A 19,385-nucleotide genomic window follows, 5' to 3' on the forward strand; every position below is an offset into this window, starting at 1 on the left:
TCCCATGTATTACAGAAACAAATTAATTCTGTGGGTAATTTCACTTAGTTCTCTACTGATTTAACAAAAGTGTGCATTTAGTCAATGTTACAGCAGCATTTTATCCCCTTTATTATTGTGTAAAGCTTACAATTTTTTTATTGAGCTGATGCTTTTCATATCTCCTCAGAAATCTGATTTTTAGCCAAGAGCTAGAGGAGGTGAAAGTGTTGACTAGAATATTCTGTAAAAAATCAATGAAGTGTCAATTCCTCCAGGCAATAAGATATGTTTTTCAAGCAACATGGTAAAATTAAACTCAAGGTGTGTAACTACTTGGATGTATCAGTTTCTCAATTACTTTTTGAAATCAGAATATCATCTTTCATCAAATCGGATTGCAGGGAAGTGCCTGGCTGTCACTGTTAAGACAGAGACACTGACAGTGCATGAATACAAAGGTTCATTCTTAAGAGAATAGCTCATCTCATGACTTAGTATCCTAGCTGTATTATAGGAAAATAATGAAGCATGCAGACATGTCAGGATGAAAATATATAAAATGTGATATTGAAACAAAGTTTTCCAAATGCAAACTAATCTCTACTCCAAGAGACAGGAACAAATAGATATAGAAGCAACATAAAGAAAAAAGCCATTACTATTTTCAGCACTGTGCTCATAGCAGAAGCATGAAGAATATTGCTGTGGAAATTTTATGTAGCCTAACTTGGGAGGAAAATACCCAGAGTACAGGTACAGTTTTAGGTGGAGTGAACCATTAACGTTTCAGTGCTTAAACAATGCTGAGTCTGTCGCAGCAGGAGCTATGGTCCATATATCCCCAACAAGGCTACGTGAAAGCCAGAGAACAACGCAGGCAATGAGGGCTGTGTATGAATGATCTCTGTTAGTGTTGTAATATCTGAATGTGTGCTTCAACCAACCAGAGAAAAAGGAAAATACTTGAAGTTCTGCAGACAGTCCAAACAAACCCGCTTGCTCTTGTCATTATGTTTCTGGGGAGCAGACTGTGCAATTTTTCCATTTGATCTCTTATCTTCGTTTTTGATTACCAGTGAAACAAGTTTTGGATGCCAGCATATAAAGCAACAGTTCATTTCAGAGTCATGGCCTCCATGAGATGGATGAGTCAACACAAATATTTCAGGATAGAATGGGCTTACACGCCGTGGGTCTTGTCAAGAGTTTGTGCATCCAGAGGTGAATGAACGACTGCCACTGAAATTTTTTTTGATAAAGACAGCTCTGTGCAACTGAATGCAAAAGAAGACTTAAGAGTTCAGTTGCAAACTTCAGTTAATACTACCTACCACATTTCTGAGGGTGGTATTTGGTATGGTATATTCTAACCCTGCAGAGCTTTATTAAAGAATATTTTCTGTTAGGGAATAAAGGCTTGGAAACCTATTCCTTGCTAAGATACAACAGTGAAGGAATTATTTTGAGATACGAATTACTCTATTATCATACGTGAAACTGCAGAATTTGACCAATACATCTTAAGAATGTGATACACAGGAGTATTGGTCAAGACAGCTCCTACAAGTAGTATTTCACATTACAGAGATTTCTTTCATTTTTCCCACTGTCTTAGTCCAGAAATAAGTCCCTGACACATGCTTGGGCATCCATGTGTCTTTTAAGACAGGCCTGATTTGATCTATGTTAAATATCTTAGCTGATTGTTACTATGGAAAAATTATTTCATTACCCAGTTGTGTAACATCAAGATTGTTTCCATGACTTGAAACCAGAAAAAAAAAACACTTGCAAAATTGACCAGGGCAAAACTGGACTGCTCAGAGCATCACACGCTAATCTTCTGTTGCCATCACCATCCTTTCAGTGGATGTGCTGCCTATGTGAAATTGTCTACAATAACACTGTGAGAGGATACAAGGCTCATGCTTCAACCCTCAGCCCTTAAACTTAATAATGACAATTTTGGGTGAGGTACCGATTCATGGGGGGAAAATGCATTCATGATTCTGTTATTTTTATCACAGACCCCAATCAAAAATCAAGACTACATTGTTCTGATCAATGCAAACCCATGCATTAAAAGACAATTCCTGCCTGAAAATACTTTCAATTTGACTTTATGATAGAAGGTTATGTATGGTTTTTCACAGTCTGAAGCGGGGTGAAAAGGACATTGAAAAATGAGAATGCACGAAAAGTTTAGTGTAATGAAATCACAGTCAATGAAAAGTTAAGTCCCCCGTCTCCATTTTTAAAAAATTTTAATAAGAAATTAAAACCAAATAACTTTCTCAATCATTTCTTATTTCTGCTGTAAAACTGGTTTATTTTGAATTTTTTTGCCTCAGTTTTTCCCCTTTAGTTTTTATGTTTTTCATTTAAATTCTCCACTTATTTCTAGTCTAATTGTTCTCCCCACCTATTGCTATATTCAAATGCAACCTCTGTAATTCTGAGAATACACCACCAATGTTGCTGTTGGCTGGTGTGCCAACTCCCAGCACATTCAACAGAGGTGAAGGAAATTAAACAGCTTCGTAAATCCCTGCCAGACTGAGGCCTGACATAACGGAATCAACCTGGTAATACCACACATGAATTCTCTCTATGACCTAACGAAAACCACCCGCAACACAGCTCAGCTTTCACATGCACTTCTCTGTGTGAAACTCCCGAGTCCTGTCCACTATTCATAAAAGCTGTGGGGTTTTGTGTTGATACAAACCTTGAGAAAATGAAGTTGTATTCTCAATTACTGTCAGAGAAAGTACTTTTCTTGGAGATATTTGGGAGGACACCAAGCCTTAAACATGTTTTATTACCTCAGATGTTCTGGAAGACTGTTTTCAAAAGGTTTGTCTGATTACACTAACATAAAACTTTTCAAATTATAGTCTTTCCTTAATACTCATCCATGGATCAATAATTTTTTTTGGTTTGACAAATTTAGAAAGGATTCCTCATTGGCTTTTAAAGGAAATGGGAGAAGATGCTTTCAAGACTGAATACATTACCAGTGCCAGGGGTCATTTTGATCAAATTTAAGTACCTTTGATAAACCTCCTGCTGAAGACCTCTGCCTTGTAATAGATGGTGTTGTTGGCTATTGCTGAATGCAAAATGATCTTCCCCCCGTCACTCCTTTCTTCTGTGGCAAGAGTAGTGAAAAAAGTGTTTTATCACTCTGCCACACACCTACTTATCTCCACTTTTTTGAGGAGACTCTTTTAGGATGGAAACCTCACTATGGATTTCGTACTGCAAACAAATCAAACTTTTACCTAAACTAATGGTTGGTTCTGGTCCTTTGACCTCTAGGTCTCAGCAAAACTCTCCTGCTCCATCTGATGCTGTGAGACATAGCACAGCCATATTTAGGTACATGGCAGTTTTCCAAGCTTCGTCATCTTTTCCCTCAAAACCATAATGATTGTATGATTAAGTCTAGTCTTCTCTGCAGCAGCTAAGCAGTCCCCTGGGGCTTGCCAGAATTTCAGGCCCATGTGCCGTAATAATGTTCCACTAACTAAAAATACAAGATCAGAAAGAAGGAAAGGGAAGAAAGGAGCCCTGAAGAAGGCAGGAACTTGCAGCAAAAAGTACATAAAGAGAACAAGAGTTTAAACATCAGGGTTAACAAAGGGCAACCAAGATCTTCTTTAGTTATTTCCCATTTTGGGAAGTATCTTTTTTTATCATCTTTCTTCACCTCACTCTCATGTTATTATCTCCTATCCATTTCTTGTTCCTATCCTTTTCTTGTCACCCACTGTCTCACCCTCTTCAAAAAGATAAACCTCAAACCATGCCTAATAGCTCCATTTGTGTATATCAAGCAACACCTCAAGCTTGCTGTCCTCTGGGGCAATCTTAGAGGATAGCATGAATCACTTCCCATCGACGTTACAGAAAAATATGTGACTTCATTCCCAGCCCTGGATGGAAACGCCCATAAAAACCATGCACCTTAATGAGTTTGTACCTTGCTGCAGGGAGCGATCCAGTAGGCTATGGCGAGGAAGGGCAGGCCAATGGAGACCCCAAAGACAGCCAAGAACTTCACAGCTATAGATTGCTGCCGTAAGCCTGAGAGGTTTTCATACCACATGGTGAGCAATTGCTGCTGGCAGTTAGGATGAGCAACAAACTGTAAGAGAAACAGAAATGGAAGTATTAGTAGCATTGTCTGAAGAGGCTGAGATTTTGGTGAATAATCTGCTGAACTTGTCAGTGGAACAAGACAGGGCACATCTTTGTTGTCCAACACAGCTTATGGTGTCACAAACAGAAAACTGCAAATGAGTCACTCAAAATCCCCAAGTACTTGCAGAATGTGTTTCAGTTCCACTTCTTGTCTTCTCTACATAAAAGTTTTGTGAGACAACAGATCATCTAGGCCAAAGTCCAACCTCCATCAGTGGCCAGTACTGACAAAGTGCCTCTGTTGGCAAGTTACCTCTTGAGGTAAGACACTCTGCGTTGAGATTCAGAAAAGGAACTGAGAGGCACTTTGATGTCAAGCTGAAAAAAACCTCTGATAACTTGCTAAAGACGTAGGCCATTGAAATAGTAGCTCAAGACAGCAGTAATATTATATTGTTCTATTCACTGCATATGGACCCAAAGTGAACCATTCTCCATGGTTCCCCTTCTCCTGTAAATTATAAGAGGTCTGGCTGGTATTTTGCTACTTTAAATACTTTCTCTCAGAGTACCTTTCAAAAAATGACAGCTCATTCTTTACTGATCGGACAAAAAGACAAATTTAAAAGCAGAAGGAAAAGCTGTGGTGCTCTGGTACAGAAAGTACATGTTTTGTATCCTGTAACTGAGACTCTTCTTCAGTTTATTGTTCAGAGGAAAAAGAAAAGGCGAGCAGCAGACAACTGAAAAGGGCAATTTCTTAATGGTAAAATTACAGCATCACTGGATCCCACAGAAGAGTTTTATAATAAAATATTAAACTACTTTATTTCATATTGTTCTTCAAGGTGATTGAATTTAGAATGTGACTATCTTTAATCACAAAGAAGATAATTAAAAGGCAAAATAGCAGAAAGGAAAGATGAAAAATAAATATGTTGCTAATGTAGCTGATTGCATTAGCAGAACAGAGTGTTTCATTTATGAGTTTTGTGGCTGAATAAATGTTTAGGAGGGAAAGATGAAACCCTCCACTATTTCAAAAAGCAGAACCTTCTGGAGGTGAGAGGGAAGATGGAGGTAGAGAGAGAAAGAGAGGAGGGAAGCAGTGGCTGCTAGGGGCTTCGTGGCCACTGTTGCCCCTGCCTGGCAGGGTGGAGATGGCCCGTATCTGGCAGCTGCCCCATTTCCCTGCTCCAGCCCTTTAAGCTGCAACCAGCTGAGGGGATTTCAGCCATAGTCTGTAGTTTCCTTGGGATTCAAAAGCAGAGAAAATTCTAGCTGTGGGTTCATCTTCACTATCTATGAAACGATGATCAAACTGGGAATTTAATGTACTCTTTTCTAGATGTTTGCATAGTAACAGAACTGTGAGTTTAAATGATCAGTTCATTGCTAGCGCAGAATGAAATACAGTTGCACAGTAATTAGGATTGCCGTGGAATAGAGTGTTTTCTTCTTTAACAGCACATTAGCAGCTATTTAAAATGTGCTTCTTCAGATGAATTAGGCTTTGGAGCCTGCATTTCTCAAAAAGAAAAAAAATCAGAAAATAAGACTTTACCCCTTCCACTGACTAAATCAATCAGAGTGAAGAAAATTGATAGGTAGCTTTAAGCTCTTTTGTCTTTAGAATTTTTTCCTGGAAATATTAACATTTTAATATGCTTTCTTTTAAGCTGCTTTCGAAAAGAGAAAGCTTTCAAAAAAGTTAATCTATAAATCATCAGTCCTAGCCCTTTGGAGCATTTAAGGTTAAGGTGATGACAGCAGTATCGCAAGGAGGCATTTCCTGATGCCCAGTGTTTATGTCTGTGCTAATGCTGCTAGGGCTTATTATCTTTCTGGCAAATGGACAGAAAGATGAAATGGAAGGATGCTAGACAGAGAATTGATTCCCTTTGTAAATTTTATTTTCAGATATGATGAATTCTACAACAATTGTAGCAACTCATGAAAAGGAAAATTACACTGGTAGATGTGCAGACTTCTGAGATGAAGGGCCAAAGCAACAGCCAGGCTTCCTCCTGCTCTTGTAATTGTTCACCACATTATGAGAATTGATTCAGACAAAGAAATTCAGTTGTCCTTGGCAATGAGACAGTCAAAGACTTTTGCTGGTTGGCATTTCAGAGAATTCATCAGACATTTTAATCTGTTCATTTTTTCACTCTGTCTGGGAACAGCTACAATGAAAATAAAAATATAGGAAAATTGAGAAGGAATTGCCATAAAACCCAGTTCATTGGAACAATTTATTTTGTACAAGGCAATAAAGATTGGCAGCATGCCATAGAGCCTTGATGGTGTTCATCTTACTCTGATTATTACAGAAATGAGAGAAAAATAAGATCAGGATAAGAAAGATAAGAGCGTGAATGAGTTTTGATCTGTTATTTGCTTACAGCAAGCAGTAAAGTTTTTCATTATGTTTGCTCCATCAGATATTAATGAAATACACAGTGATGCTTGGACAATGCCAATCCCCTCTCTATCAAAATTTCAGAAATTGATCTTAGGTCTCATCAGAGACGTTACAGAGACATTTAACTTTCTTCTCTGAGAATGGGCACTGACACCAAGTTAAAGATTACACTAATGCTTTACTTAGTGTCATAGGCACAGAAAAGAACAGAGTTTGAGACAAAAGCTTCAAAGCAGAATGCTTCAAAGTGTAATGAAAGATGGTGATACAGTATATTGAATTTCAGAGGCCTAAATGCTGCAATGCTTTTTCAAAGTTCCCATTAAATGCTATTTCCCTTTCTTCAGCACTGGAAAAAGAGGCTAGGAGGCTTTTAGGGGCAAACTGTGGCTGCTGCTGCATTGCATCCCAGAGAAGAGAAAGGCAGAAAGTGTTGCAACAAGATTGGTGTGGCCTGGGCTGTGCAGAAGGGCAAGCTATTGCTGACTGAAGTGGAAACACTGGCAATGGAAGGGATTGCGTGGGTCCAAAAAGAGACATGTAAAAGCATTAAGTGCTTTATCTCATGGGCAGAGTGAGTTCCCTCCAAGCTGATAAAGGCAATGCATCAGGATCTGGGAGCTCAAGCAAAATGTTTTCCAGTGCTTCTGCATTTAGAAACTGCAGTGGGAGCTTTTCTGGTCCCATGGCACAGGGCCCGCAGTGAATGGCCGTGGTTTTTCCTTATACCATGCACACCTCTTCGATTTAGGAAGAAAATTTTACTTCCCTCCAGCCTATCAGTTACACATTCTTTTCAGTTAAAAAAAGGCTAAAAAAAATAAAATCACACATCAATCTAAAGAGCCAGCTCAAATAATGAAGCTGCCAAAGTGGTATTTTTGAGAGCCACTGAAAGACACAGGAAGGTATTGACATCTCCAAAAGCCACTGTTCTGTGCTACAGGGGATTAAAGGAGCGAGGTGAATATTTGTCTAGAATATGGAAAAGATCTCTCAAAGCCTTCAGTGGGAATTGAAGGCCCAAAGGAACTGTTTTACACATAGAAATAAAGAGAATGTTTTAGAGACCACTGCGGATACCACATTGAAAGATAACTTTTCCACATTGCTGTCTAATTTGATGAGTGACAGCTCTTTCTCGTAGCTTATCGTGTGTATGCGTTGTGGGAAAGCACTTTACAGCTCCCATGACAGAGTGAGATTTTTTCTCTCAGCATACTTGTTCAAAAATGCATGAGTTTCACTACACAGACAATAAAGTGCCTCTATATCTCTGTAACTGTATATGAAGTTACTTCTCATAGAAAACACTGTAATAGAGACTTTGATTTTTTTATTTTATATTATATCGGACAGAGGAAGAGTCTGTGATGAGGACCCCAGTCACTGCTGCAGTTCAGTATTAGCACTGCAGTTACCTAATCTGTCAGGGATTAGGCACTGTTTAAACTCCCTGTCCAAAGCACCCCAGGGTCCCTACCTGAAGAGCATCTCTCATCCTGTGACACATAACAGATAAGCTACAGTCAGATGACAAAAACCCAGGAATTTCTTCAGAGTGTCAGACAATGCTCACACATCAAACAGAAAAGAAAAAAAAAAAAGAAGACACCTATCTTGGACAGAAAAATGCTGTCAGCGGAAATAAGGAAACTTATAGCAAGACAGGTAAAAGGCAGAGGTCAGCCTCAGATGATTGGAATTAATCGTGCAGAAAAACCCCAGTATCTCTTTTATTACTGAAATAATTCTATTTCCCTTATGAGTGCAGGAATCTACCACTGAGGCAAAAGAATTAACCACTCAGAGAAGATCATCTTGCTTTGCTAATGTACCCTACACTAAACAGCCAGGGGCTGAGGTAGGAACGAAAAACTCAGTGAACCAGTGAAAACACTTTAAAATCCTGCACGTCAGAACTAACAACGCAAACTAGTGACTTTAATGTCCTGCTTTCACAGAGATACCCCTGTCATGTCCTCTCCAGCTCGTCCCTTCACTGTAAGCCTTATAACAAATGCTGGCGAGTCTCAGCAAACAAAAGCTGCAATTCAGGTGAGCAGCGGTGTGTTTAATCAGTGAGTGAGAGCTGGAAAATTTGCTGCATAAATAGATTTTTCAGGAGAACATTGGTAATGTCAAGAGACACTGTCAGGGGCAGGGACGAGCCATTCTTCTTTCCATCATATAGCTGTGTTCATGCCCTTCGGACAACCTTTCTGGGTTCATTATTAAAGATTTGTCTTTTGATGTAGCTCATCGATTCTGCAAGCCTACATTGATTAACACATTCTAGGCTGCAGCACCTGCTCACAGGAACCCCTGGTTGGGTGTGTAATGCTTCAAATGCTGAAGATCCTGGCGAAAATGCCAAAACCGTTTTGATGACTCAAATGAGTCAATCATCACTCCGTGCCTCTGAATTATGAGGGAAGATGAGGGGAGCATCAAGTGGATTGTATATGTGGCTTTTCCCATTTTGCCAGGGATGTCACCAGGCAGCACAGGAGCAGTACTCCTGCAGAATCACAGAATCATCTAGGTTGGAAGGGACCTTGAAGATCATCTAGTCCAACCGTTAACCCAGCACTGACAGATCCCAACTACACCGTATCCCTAAGCGCTATGTCAACCCGCCTCTTGAACACCTCCAGGGATGGAGACTCCACCACCTCCCTGGGCAGCCCATTCTAACGCCTGACTACCCGTTCTGTAAAGAAATACTTCCTAATATCTAGTCTAAACAGGGATCCACACGCTGGAAAAAACAGGTGGGTCTGAACCACACACATTCCATGCTCTGAAAAGATGAAAGTATGTAAGTGTTAGTAAGGAGACTTCATGACACACGTCACAGACAAACACAGCCTGAGCTGAGCTTGCTGTGCTGGTGTTCCCAGCAGGACCGAAGCCAGCCCTGGACTGGAAGGTGCGTTGGCATTTGCTTGGCACCGGTGCTGTGCCTGAGCAAAACCAGAGGCAGGGAGGGAGGGAAAGCTGGGCCTGCCCATCTCCGCTTCTGTGTAGGCAATGTCATGTTTCTCCCAGCGAAACCTGCCTCAAAGGGGATATGAAATCATCCTTTTTCAGTGGGTTGCTGAAGATGCTGTGGGAGTATCAGCAAACATTAGCAGGGGTGGAAGAAACTCAGGGAAAGGTCGAAGCAGGATATTACTGCTCTTCCCCTGAAGGGTAAAAAGTATACTGCCATTTCACCAAAGAGGATCAGATGAATTAAAGAGTAAACATATGCCCACATGCACACAACAGACAAAAAAAGGCAATGAAAACATTAAAACAAAATATAAGTTCCTTGCTTTTAAACCACTTTTCACTTTTGAAGGTTCCTTTGATATTTTAAGCATTTTTAAGACTCAAAGCCTAAATAAAGAGTCTGGAATTATACTGAATAAAATCTTTTTCTTGAACTGAAACATAGCATTTTTGAAAAAAAAAGAAAACTTGAAAAAAAAAATGGAAAATGTGTTGGAACAGTTTTTTGATCTTCTAAAAAACCCACCTACTTGCAGAGTCGTTTCACCTGATGCAGAACAGGAGATGACAGAGCTGAGTGGAAATTACTGAAGCTTACTAGGAAATACAGAGTACAGGAAAAGGCCAACATATGCATATGCCTTTTCTTATCTTCACCTTGTACTCTGCTCTGTGAACCTCTAAGTGAACAAAGAGCCCTTTGTTTTGAAGAAACTATTCTGAGATACCTTAACAGAAGCAGTTGGGATATATTTATTTCATGATCCGGAGTGCGGAAAAAATCTGCCTTTAGCAAGTGCTTGTGCTATTAAACTATGACAAATGAGGTTGTCAGAGGGTAAATATGTCTGGAACTTGGCTCACTGTTTGCTGTTGTGCCCGATAAGAGGTACAAGTAAAACTGTAGAAAGTTTAAGAAAGAAATAGAAAACTACTTGCTCTATTATTTATGAATTAAAAACAATAAGTAAAGTTCCAGTCCAAGTACCCATGCTGTGAGACTGTGACATTTTCACAAAAGAGACCTGCTCTAATTATAGTTAAACTCTGTCCATTGTCACAGACCCAGTTTTTAAAACACTTTGCACCACAGTAATCTTACAAGGGAGAGTAAATCAGCAGGTCCAATTTCCTTCATCCAGATGCAAAAAATAATTTCATGAAGTCCTGTTCAACTTGGATGAAAGAAAGTTCAGCTGATCAAGACTCATTTCAACAGGATCTGACCATTGCATAAAAATAAACACTACATGAGAAAAGGTCCTCTGAGATACTGCAGTTGCTGCAGACACACACAGAGAACATGAAGCAAGGAAACGTCCCTCTCCTGAGGATTTCTGCAGCTTTCCCTCTGTCCCTGGGGTTCATTTGACTGTCTAATGGCATCACACAAATATTCATGAGGTTCTTGCTCATCCCGTGGAGGAGCTTCATGACAGTCTTGGTGAATATTTAGACCTGATATCTGGAGTCTAACTTCAGCATTTATAAACCTGATAGCAAAGGGAAAAGGTTTACATTTGTAGACAGAGCCCAGATGAGCTGGAATTATCAGGAAAAAAAACCCAACAAATTGTGCAACCTCAGTCTCTGAGTTACTTTTAAGGCATAAAGCTAGAAGTATTATTATGGTTTTAGTAGTAAATTACACCTTTTATAAAACCTTTCACATGCACCTTTCTGAACCAAAATATCTTTCTTATTAGAGCCATTTGGCAGTGGGGAACTACCTGGCTGCATCAAATCCCAGGATACTCACATATTCCCCAGTTTTATGGAAATCCAATATCTGGATCCACTTGTGGGTTGACGTGAGTTATTTAATCCAAAATTCTGATTTAAAACACTTAAAACCTTAGCATAGCTACTGTTTACAGCCACATCTCTTTCCTGTGTCTCAGTCTGTTCTATAAAAGTGTGTTGTTTGGGATAGATCTTCTGCTCTCTGCTAAATCAGTGAGTACATTAACAGGACCGGGATCTCACTTTGCAAAGGTGACCAGAAGACAGAACCAAGGCAGTGAAGGTCATCCCAGCATCCCAATGTTTGTGTAACTGCCCAAAAGCACCCGTGCGGTGCAGCTCTGCAAAGGAGATGGTGTGGCCCTGCTAGAATGAGCAACGTGGATGAAAACAGGATTTGACCAGGCACCAGATTGTTAAACACGCACAAAATAAAACCCAATAAAAACAAATTAGTCTAATAGAAAACAAAAATAATGGGGTAAATAAAACTGCCAGGACCATTTCAAATGCAATTCGTCCACTGACAGAAATGCTCTCCAGTGCTGAGTGAAAACACAACATTAATAATCCTCTTAGTAATGGAAGGAATAGAGGGGGATTTTTCTGTCGTTCCGTTACATTTCAATTCATGTGATATAAAATTTTCTCATATATTTGAGGTGTATAAGAGGAAAATGTAGAGTTTACACAAATTCTTTAATTGGCTCAGTTTAAACCTTGTTCTGCCTAAAGTTTCTTTATAATTTTTCTTCCCTGAGACAAGGAGAGAGGTTCTTTTTGTGCTAAACATTATTCTATAAGGTAGAGAATAAGGTGGTTGGCTCTTGAGAAAAGTTCTGTTTCATAATCTAGTGGACTGCATGTTTTCTGAAGAGATTTATTGCTAATGTCTGGTTTCTCCTGTTTTTACATGTACGAATAAATCTTATCACTGAATTATTTATCTGAAAACAAGAAAATGAATTGGAAGTCCCAGCCTTTAACATTCCAGGGTTTTTATATCTGTGCAGAATCAAGACCACTAGGAAATCCTTATTATTTAATTATTCATCTGAAAACATGCCACAATAAAAAGCCACCAAACAACAAGCTCCCTTTGGTATCTAAAAATACAACCACAGTGGGCACAGGAGAAATTTAAAATGCTATAGCCTCTTCCTCCCCCATGGGAGTCAGTAAACTATTTTCCCTTGGCTATGTGGTGAGGAAAGGCTAGGCTGGTGCTCAAACTCAGATGCCTCCAGTGCAGATGGCTTCACTCCCAGCAGAGCTGATGGAGAGAAAGACTCACTGATAGGACGAGACTCCTCTCACCATGAGGTATAGAGTCCCGGAAAGATGTAGACATCTACAGGTATGTGACAAGAATCTCATGTAGGAGAGCCACAGGCTGGGTCAGTACCCATGAAGACATCTGAATTTGAACACTACTTAGGAAAATACCCTCAAGAACTTAAAATGCTGAACTTTATTTTTTTGAGGGGTTGTACTCATCCCCATCTGACTTTCCATCCAAAATGCACATTAACACGTCTACTGCCTATTGAGAGATAGATGAAGCCAAAACTGCAGGCAACTAGTGTCAGGTTTATAGCAGACCACATTAGCTGCTCTTTTCTAAGAGAATTTTATTATTAATAAAGGTAATTTTAAGTCCTTTGATCTGTGATAGACATCCATACAATGGGTTTGATGTGGTCCTGTGCTCTCTTGTCAGTGTCTTTATGGACATCTAAGACCCTGTGGCACTTTACAAATGAAAATAATTAAGTCTGCATATTACAGTAAATTGGCAATATTGCAAACACCACTCAGGATGGAGAAATGATTCATTCAAGCCTTGAGAGGATAGATGTATGGGCAGGAAATAACAAAATGAGATTCATCTTGGAAAAGAAAAGAAATTAAAACATCTGGGCAAAAAGAAATAATCAGAACCACAGATTTTAGTGGGAGGAAGGAACCTTGCTAATGAAATACTCAGAGACATAGAAACACTTTCTGTGAGGAGGGGAAGTAAGTCCTTCTCTTTCCAATCTCTGACAAAACATCTGTAATATGCAATTAGAACTGTAAAAAGAAAAATTACATGGATAAGCTTAAGAGTCTAGAGTGACCAGGGTGTTTCTAATGTTCACGTAGATAATAAATTACATTTGTACATTATCAATTGGTTCTCCAGTGATGGAAACAAGAGACACTTTTCTTCTCACCACCACAATCCAAACCCTCAATAACTCCACAAGACCTCAGTTAAATATTCCTGAAACTAAAGAGTGGGGAAAAATTAACCAGAGGTTACAGAAACAAAAGCAGAAAGCCAACTTCCTGAAAGCCTTTTTTCTTGAGGTCTCCTCATTGACGCTTCACATTGAGATGACAAAGCATAATCCTGTCCTGCTTCAAGCCATATCTGTGCATGTTACAACCATTGGGGTACAGAAATATCAATGTTTGTCCGTGAGAAGTTCCTAAACCTAATTTTGTTCTAAAGGACAAACAGTTGTAAGAGAGATTTTCTGTGACCTACGCAGTTCTGAAAGCTGTGCAGCTGAAACATTTCCTCTGGGTTACCGAAATGCAGTTTCCCATTTGTGTTAAGGGTAATGCACAGGCTGTGTGTGAGGCAGTGGGTGGTGTGTCCTGGTGTGCCCCCTCCACCTCTTCCCTGCAGCGGTCCCTCCCCAGGGCAGGACATTGCAGGAATTTGCAGGATAATTGCAATTTGAAAGCACAGAGAGGTTGCAGAGCCATAGCTACCCGCCACGGCATGTGGCACAGATATACTCCTTGCTCTCCAAAGGGAGGAGTTTCAGAACTTCTTGTTGTCTCTGGACTTCTCCTCTGTTCTCCAGATTATTTCATTTTGCATCTCTTGCAAACACCAAGCTTTTCCAGTTAACCTTCCTAAGGATGTTCTAGCTCAGCTCTGCCCCAGTGTGTGTTTGGGGCAGTGTCTACTACTGCACATTTTGAGGGTCAGAGCTGTCTCCACAGAAGGAACAGGGCTGGTTCTTTTGCTCATTCAGGGACTAATCTTTTCTAGCTCCCATGCGGGGGGGGGGAAATGCTGCGGGTGGGGCCCCATTCAATGGTGAGAAGGACCCTGGAAGGCATTTCGTGCACAAGATATTGTGCAGGGTAAAACCGCATCCTCTGAGCGAATGAACGGTGAGTACAGGTTGCTGCAGCAGTTGACGAGAGCTGGGACTTCTCATGCCCTTGAGTATCTGAGTCGCGTGACCAATGCAGTGAAAAATTATAATCTAATGCAGCCATGAGTATTCTGTTCAGAGCATCCTCCATATGTTAATTATTAATAATACAGTTATGAGAAAAGTTCCTGTTCCAGCTCTCTATTAAATAGGATTTATACAGCCATCTGGTGTTCTGTTTAATTCTTATTATTTTTTTTTTCAAACCCAATTTGTGTGTCTTACTGTTAATTAAATAAAAACTCGTGAAAGAGAAAGGTGCTCTGGCTTTGTGATGGCTATGAACTGGGTTGTTGAGAAAGCAGAGGTGGGCACTCAACATTTGCTATTAAAAGAATACAGCAACAATAATTCTGACATTGGGAAAGAAGGAGAACGAATGACACCTCCTACAGAGAAGCAAGAGCTTTAGACCTAAAGGTAAATGTTGACATATAAGCCCCCTGTCAACATTAAAGCATGACAAGAAAGGAGCATTACAGAACAGACAAAAAATGAGAACAGAAAATATGAAGGGCTCTGTAAAGCTGATATACACCAGTAAAATGCTTTTGTTGTGGTACATCAAAAACTGCATTTTCTCATTGGGGGTTGTCCAAGGGAAGAGTCCAAGACAGAGTTGGCCCAGCCTCTGTACCTATGCCTCTCACAGGTAGAAATCATATCCTGGATTAATCAGAAATAAGTTCACACACAGGGAAAACCTGTGCTACCCTTATATTTTGAGTATCTGATTGAAAACAAAATTGTTTAATTGTTTTGAGAAGAGAAAAAACATTATTCTGCATTTTTTAGTAAAGAACATGAAGTAAACCCCTCACTTAGATACTGTAAGCCTGCATGAAGAACAGCTGAGAGCATCCTTAGCTCAAGAAGTTCAGTTTTATTTTCTTTCCTTGGGACCAGAACTCCAATTTAGCAACTCAAGCCACTTTTGGCTATAATCCACCAGAAACACCCAGCCTGAATAATTCCTGTTTCACCTTAATGCTGCTTTTAATTTTGTCATTTCCATGAGTAGCTGCTGCTCTCTGCCACAGTGTTTGCTCTCACACTGTGACGGTTCCCCAGCCCTCTTCTACAATATCCAAAGAAACCACCTGAACAGCCTTGGTACAGCATCAGCAGGGCGCTCTGGTTCTCTTCATGCACTCAACCTTTCTCCTCCCTTTGCTGGAGAGGAAAGAAATCCGTTCTTGACTGGAGTATGCAAATGTGAAGCATAGATAATAATACTAGGGGAGATAATAATAAATTTGCAACAATCCTATAACATGGGCTAAAAGTCCATTTCTTGGAAAGAATCCAAGACTTGGCAAATGCTCAAATGTTTGCAAATTGTTTGGTTTGCTCTTGACAAACTGTTCCCATTTAATAATTTTCGAGAAATCATGAATCATTAAGACAGCTAATTTGAAGGGAGAAATTGCTCTGGAAAACTTGAAGAGAGGACATTTGAGTGCAGTTTTCCAAGAATCCTGCAGTACGGAGTGATTATTTAGTTCTTTCAGGAAGCGTAGAGAATTAGAGTAATACAGCATTTTTAAAGACCACTTCGTAAATCACTGTAATTTTAGCTTTCTCCTTGCTGTGAAACAAGTTCAAGCAGAGTTTCTTAATTCTTCAATAAACTTCTATATAAACCCTTCAATTATATTAGAGCCTTAAACTTGTTTTCTTGCCAGCGTCTCAAATGTGCTAGTAGCATGCTTTGTAGAAAAAAGGGGAAAAAAGAGACAGACAAGTGAAGACTGGAACTTTTGATGCTGTCTTGAACAATTTTCCAAGATTCATCTCAAATTTTGTAAATTAGGAAAAAAAGATAATGATCAAAAAAAGTGTGTCCTTTCAGTTGAGCAAAGAACTTGTTTTTTTGAGTAGCAAAGGGGCGAGGTAGCAGGGAACTCTAATGGGAAGCACAAAGGAAAAGGTGCAGAGAAAAACCATTTAGGGCCTGGGCAAAAACCTGTTGTAGGTTCCAGCTGCAGGTTTACTGAATAGAGGATGTTAGAAGGCTTCAGTCTCCTTTTTAACTCCAATGTACATACAAGGTTTTCCTGCACCGATAGAACACGATCAGTGAACAGGTCTGTGAACATTCAGCTCAAGGACAGGTTGCCCCCAGACTTGGGGGTTTTCAAGCAGGGATTTGCCCTTCAAAAAGAGGCACAAGAAGCACAGTGTTTTGGGCTAAAAGCTACTACAAGGCTGATGGCTGAGCTCCCTGCTGTGCGGGCATGATGTGCACTCTACACACAAGGGAGGTGCAGCCTCTGCCTCCAACCAACTGAAACCAATTGCTGAATTCAAGATCAGGAAGATAGTGTGTTGGAAACAAAAGTAGGACTTCAAATTTAAACTGTATATGTAGCATCAACTGCATCCCTAAAATTTTCAGATGGGCACATAGGAAGAAAAATACAAAAGGTGGCAGAGTCAATTTAAATCCATAAAATGCAATGTGATGGCTCTTGGTTTCAAAATTCTGCTCTCTCTGCCTCCTTCTGGCCTCCGTGGCCATTTTGAGGGGGGAGGACAACTCTGTGAGGTCTGTGAGCTGGGCAGGGGGTGGGACAAGCCGGTAGACCAGCTGCAACTGTTAAAGAAAAATACTATTCTGTCTGTGGTGACTGCACTGCATGAGGGTGATGAAGGAACAAAGAATTTAAAAGAACAAGGAAGACTTTGTTTGTGCAAAGGCCTGATGAAGCTCTACAGATACAATTGCTCTCCTGCCTGAGGATGGGTGCCCTTGACATCTTTCCCAGACTCTGGAAATAAAAGTGTGATAAAATGCAGACTGCATCAGCAGCTGTAAAAGTGAAATCATGGGTATTAAAGAATAATTTTCAATATAAATTATTCTCTGCAAATTTTCATCAACGAAAGCCTACTGTAGGCACTTAGAGTACTAATATGGAAATGTGAATTAAGAAGCTAATGGAAGAAATTGACTTTTTTAAACATCAAATATGTCTTATCATTTCAGATGTGGATGCAAATATTTAGTCTGGATACTAAATTAATTTAAAAAAAAACCCCATAACAACTAACACCTCTTCTATTTTATTTTATTTTCTCAGCCCTTTCTGAAGTCTCTAAAGTTGTCTTGTCTAAGATTCTTCATGCTGTTCATGGGAAAGAACAAATATAAAATATTTCAGGAGCTCTATACTCCTTTAAGTAAGAACATCTTATTTCTCTGGCTCACCTAGAGCTTGTTGAGCTGAAGAATACAAAACCGACCATCTGAATGTTGATGTTAATGATAGAGGCGGGGAGCAGGGGTGGCAGGCACAGTTGCAGTCCCTTCATTATTCCTACCATGTCAACTAAAGTTCCAGAACAAAAAAAAATGGCAAACACAACTATTTCTGTGTCATTCCAGTCCCAGAGTGCAGTTAAAAAACTGGAACAGTCTCCATGTCCCCGGGACTGTGTCTGGGCGAGTTACAGCCACCCACGTCTCAGCACCCGGGCTTGGCCTGGTCAGGCAGCACCAGGGCTTTGGGTGCTGTGGGTGGGAAGTCACTGGGTGCGCCTGCCTCCATCTGCCTTTCACACTTGCAGGGCCACATGCAATCTCACACCTCTGAGTCATTGCATTAGGTTTGAAAAAGGGACTTCAGATTTAGAGAATCTGTCCCAGAATTGATTTATTAAATATGTAGAATAATTCACCCTCCATCTCACCCCTCTCTCTTACAGGATTTTCTTAAAATGAAAATAGATTTCAAAGCACAGGTTTTGTATACACAAGCCTAAATATTTCTCAGCTGGATAAAAAACTTGTACCTGAAATGTATTGCCTCTTAAGGAAATCATTACTCTGTTACCACCACATAATCTCTTTGTTCAGCAAGTGTGATAAATATCGGTCTATTATCATAAGTCACTGCCAATAACCAAAGCCATTTATCTGAATGTGTCTCTGCCTCCCACAAATGGAACTATCTCACTTTCAAGTTAACAGTTAAATGCTCATCTTACACATAGACATGTACTGACTACTGAAAAAAATATTCTGAAAAGTGCTAACCTGAGAATCAACATGAGGTTGACAAATGCTCATGTTTATGTTCTGTAATTAGTTTAACAGTTATTATCAGTGAGCAACAAGTTACTGTGATCCAGAAAAGATGCTCAGCTTTCCTGGGCGTAGGCAGATATTTATACAGAAGAAGATCAACTGTATATGACCCACCACAGATGCTTTAGGTCAGTGTTCATGCATTATGAAAAGGCACACGTATATACAATGTAAGAAATGGAGGAAATTTTCCTCTGACTAAGCTAGGATGAATGTGCTCCAAGCAGCACAATAACTAACAGCAATTTAGCTCCAGCTAATGGTCTTAGTATCTAAAGGATGACACAAATATTTAGAAGACTAAACAAGCAAAATAGTGCAGAAGACTTCCTACATTGAAAAGGCTTGAGGTTCGGACCAACTTCATGATAATTCTCAGACCATAGGTCACAGGGGACTATTCCTTGATGAGGTGCTATCAGTGTCTTGTAGATGAGTCCATTTTCTGAAAGAGCACCAGAGCAAGTTTGGCCTCCTGTTACCTAAACAACAGCTTCAATAACTAAACCTGACCCATCTTGTTGAAAGGCATCTAAGAGTGAACTGAGATGTTATGCTCAGTTTTGGTGATGGAACAATGCAGAAACACAACATCCTAGGAGGAAATATTTGGCTCCATATTATGTGCTCCTGCATGAAAGCAATTCATTTCGAATAAGAGTTTTAAGATTCTCTTTAATTAATGGCTTTCATGACAGGAAAAGACCTTCTCTAGCCAGCACAGCAGCACAGTTAAGAGGCAAACTGAAGCAGGTGGTGGGTTTGGGAGGGGAAAGAGAGAGCA

General features: G+C 39.9%; 1 protein-coding gene across 1 annotated transcript in view; it reads right to left on the reverse strand.

Moving 5' to 3' along the window:
• TRPC7 (transient receptor potential cation channel subfamily C member 7) overlaps positions 1-19,385 on the reverse strand; it is a 79,518-nt gene that overhangs the window by 28,222 nt on the left and 31,911 nt on the right. Inside the window, exon 4 of the mRNA XM_074838271.1 lies at positions 3,968-4,132. Within this exon, the coding sequence (XP_074694372.1) occupies positions 3,968-4,132 (165 nt within the window). The remainder of the gene's footprint in view (positions 1-3,967; positions 4,133-19,385) is intronic.

This window comes from Strix aluco, chromosome 13 (genome assembly GCF_031877795.1).
Source record: "Strix aluco isolate bStrAlu1 chromosome 13, bStrAlu1.hap1, whole genome shotgun sequence".
NCBI classification, from domain to species: domain Eukaryota; kingdom Metazoa; phylum Chordata; class Aves; order Strigiformes; family Strigidae; genus Strix; species Strix aluco.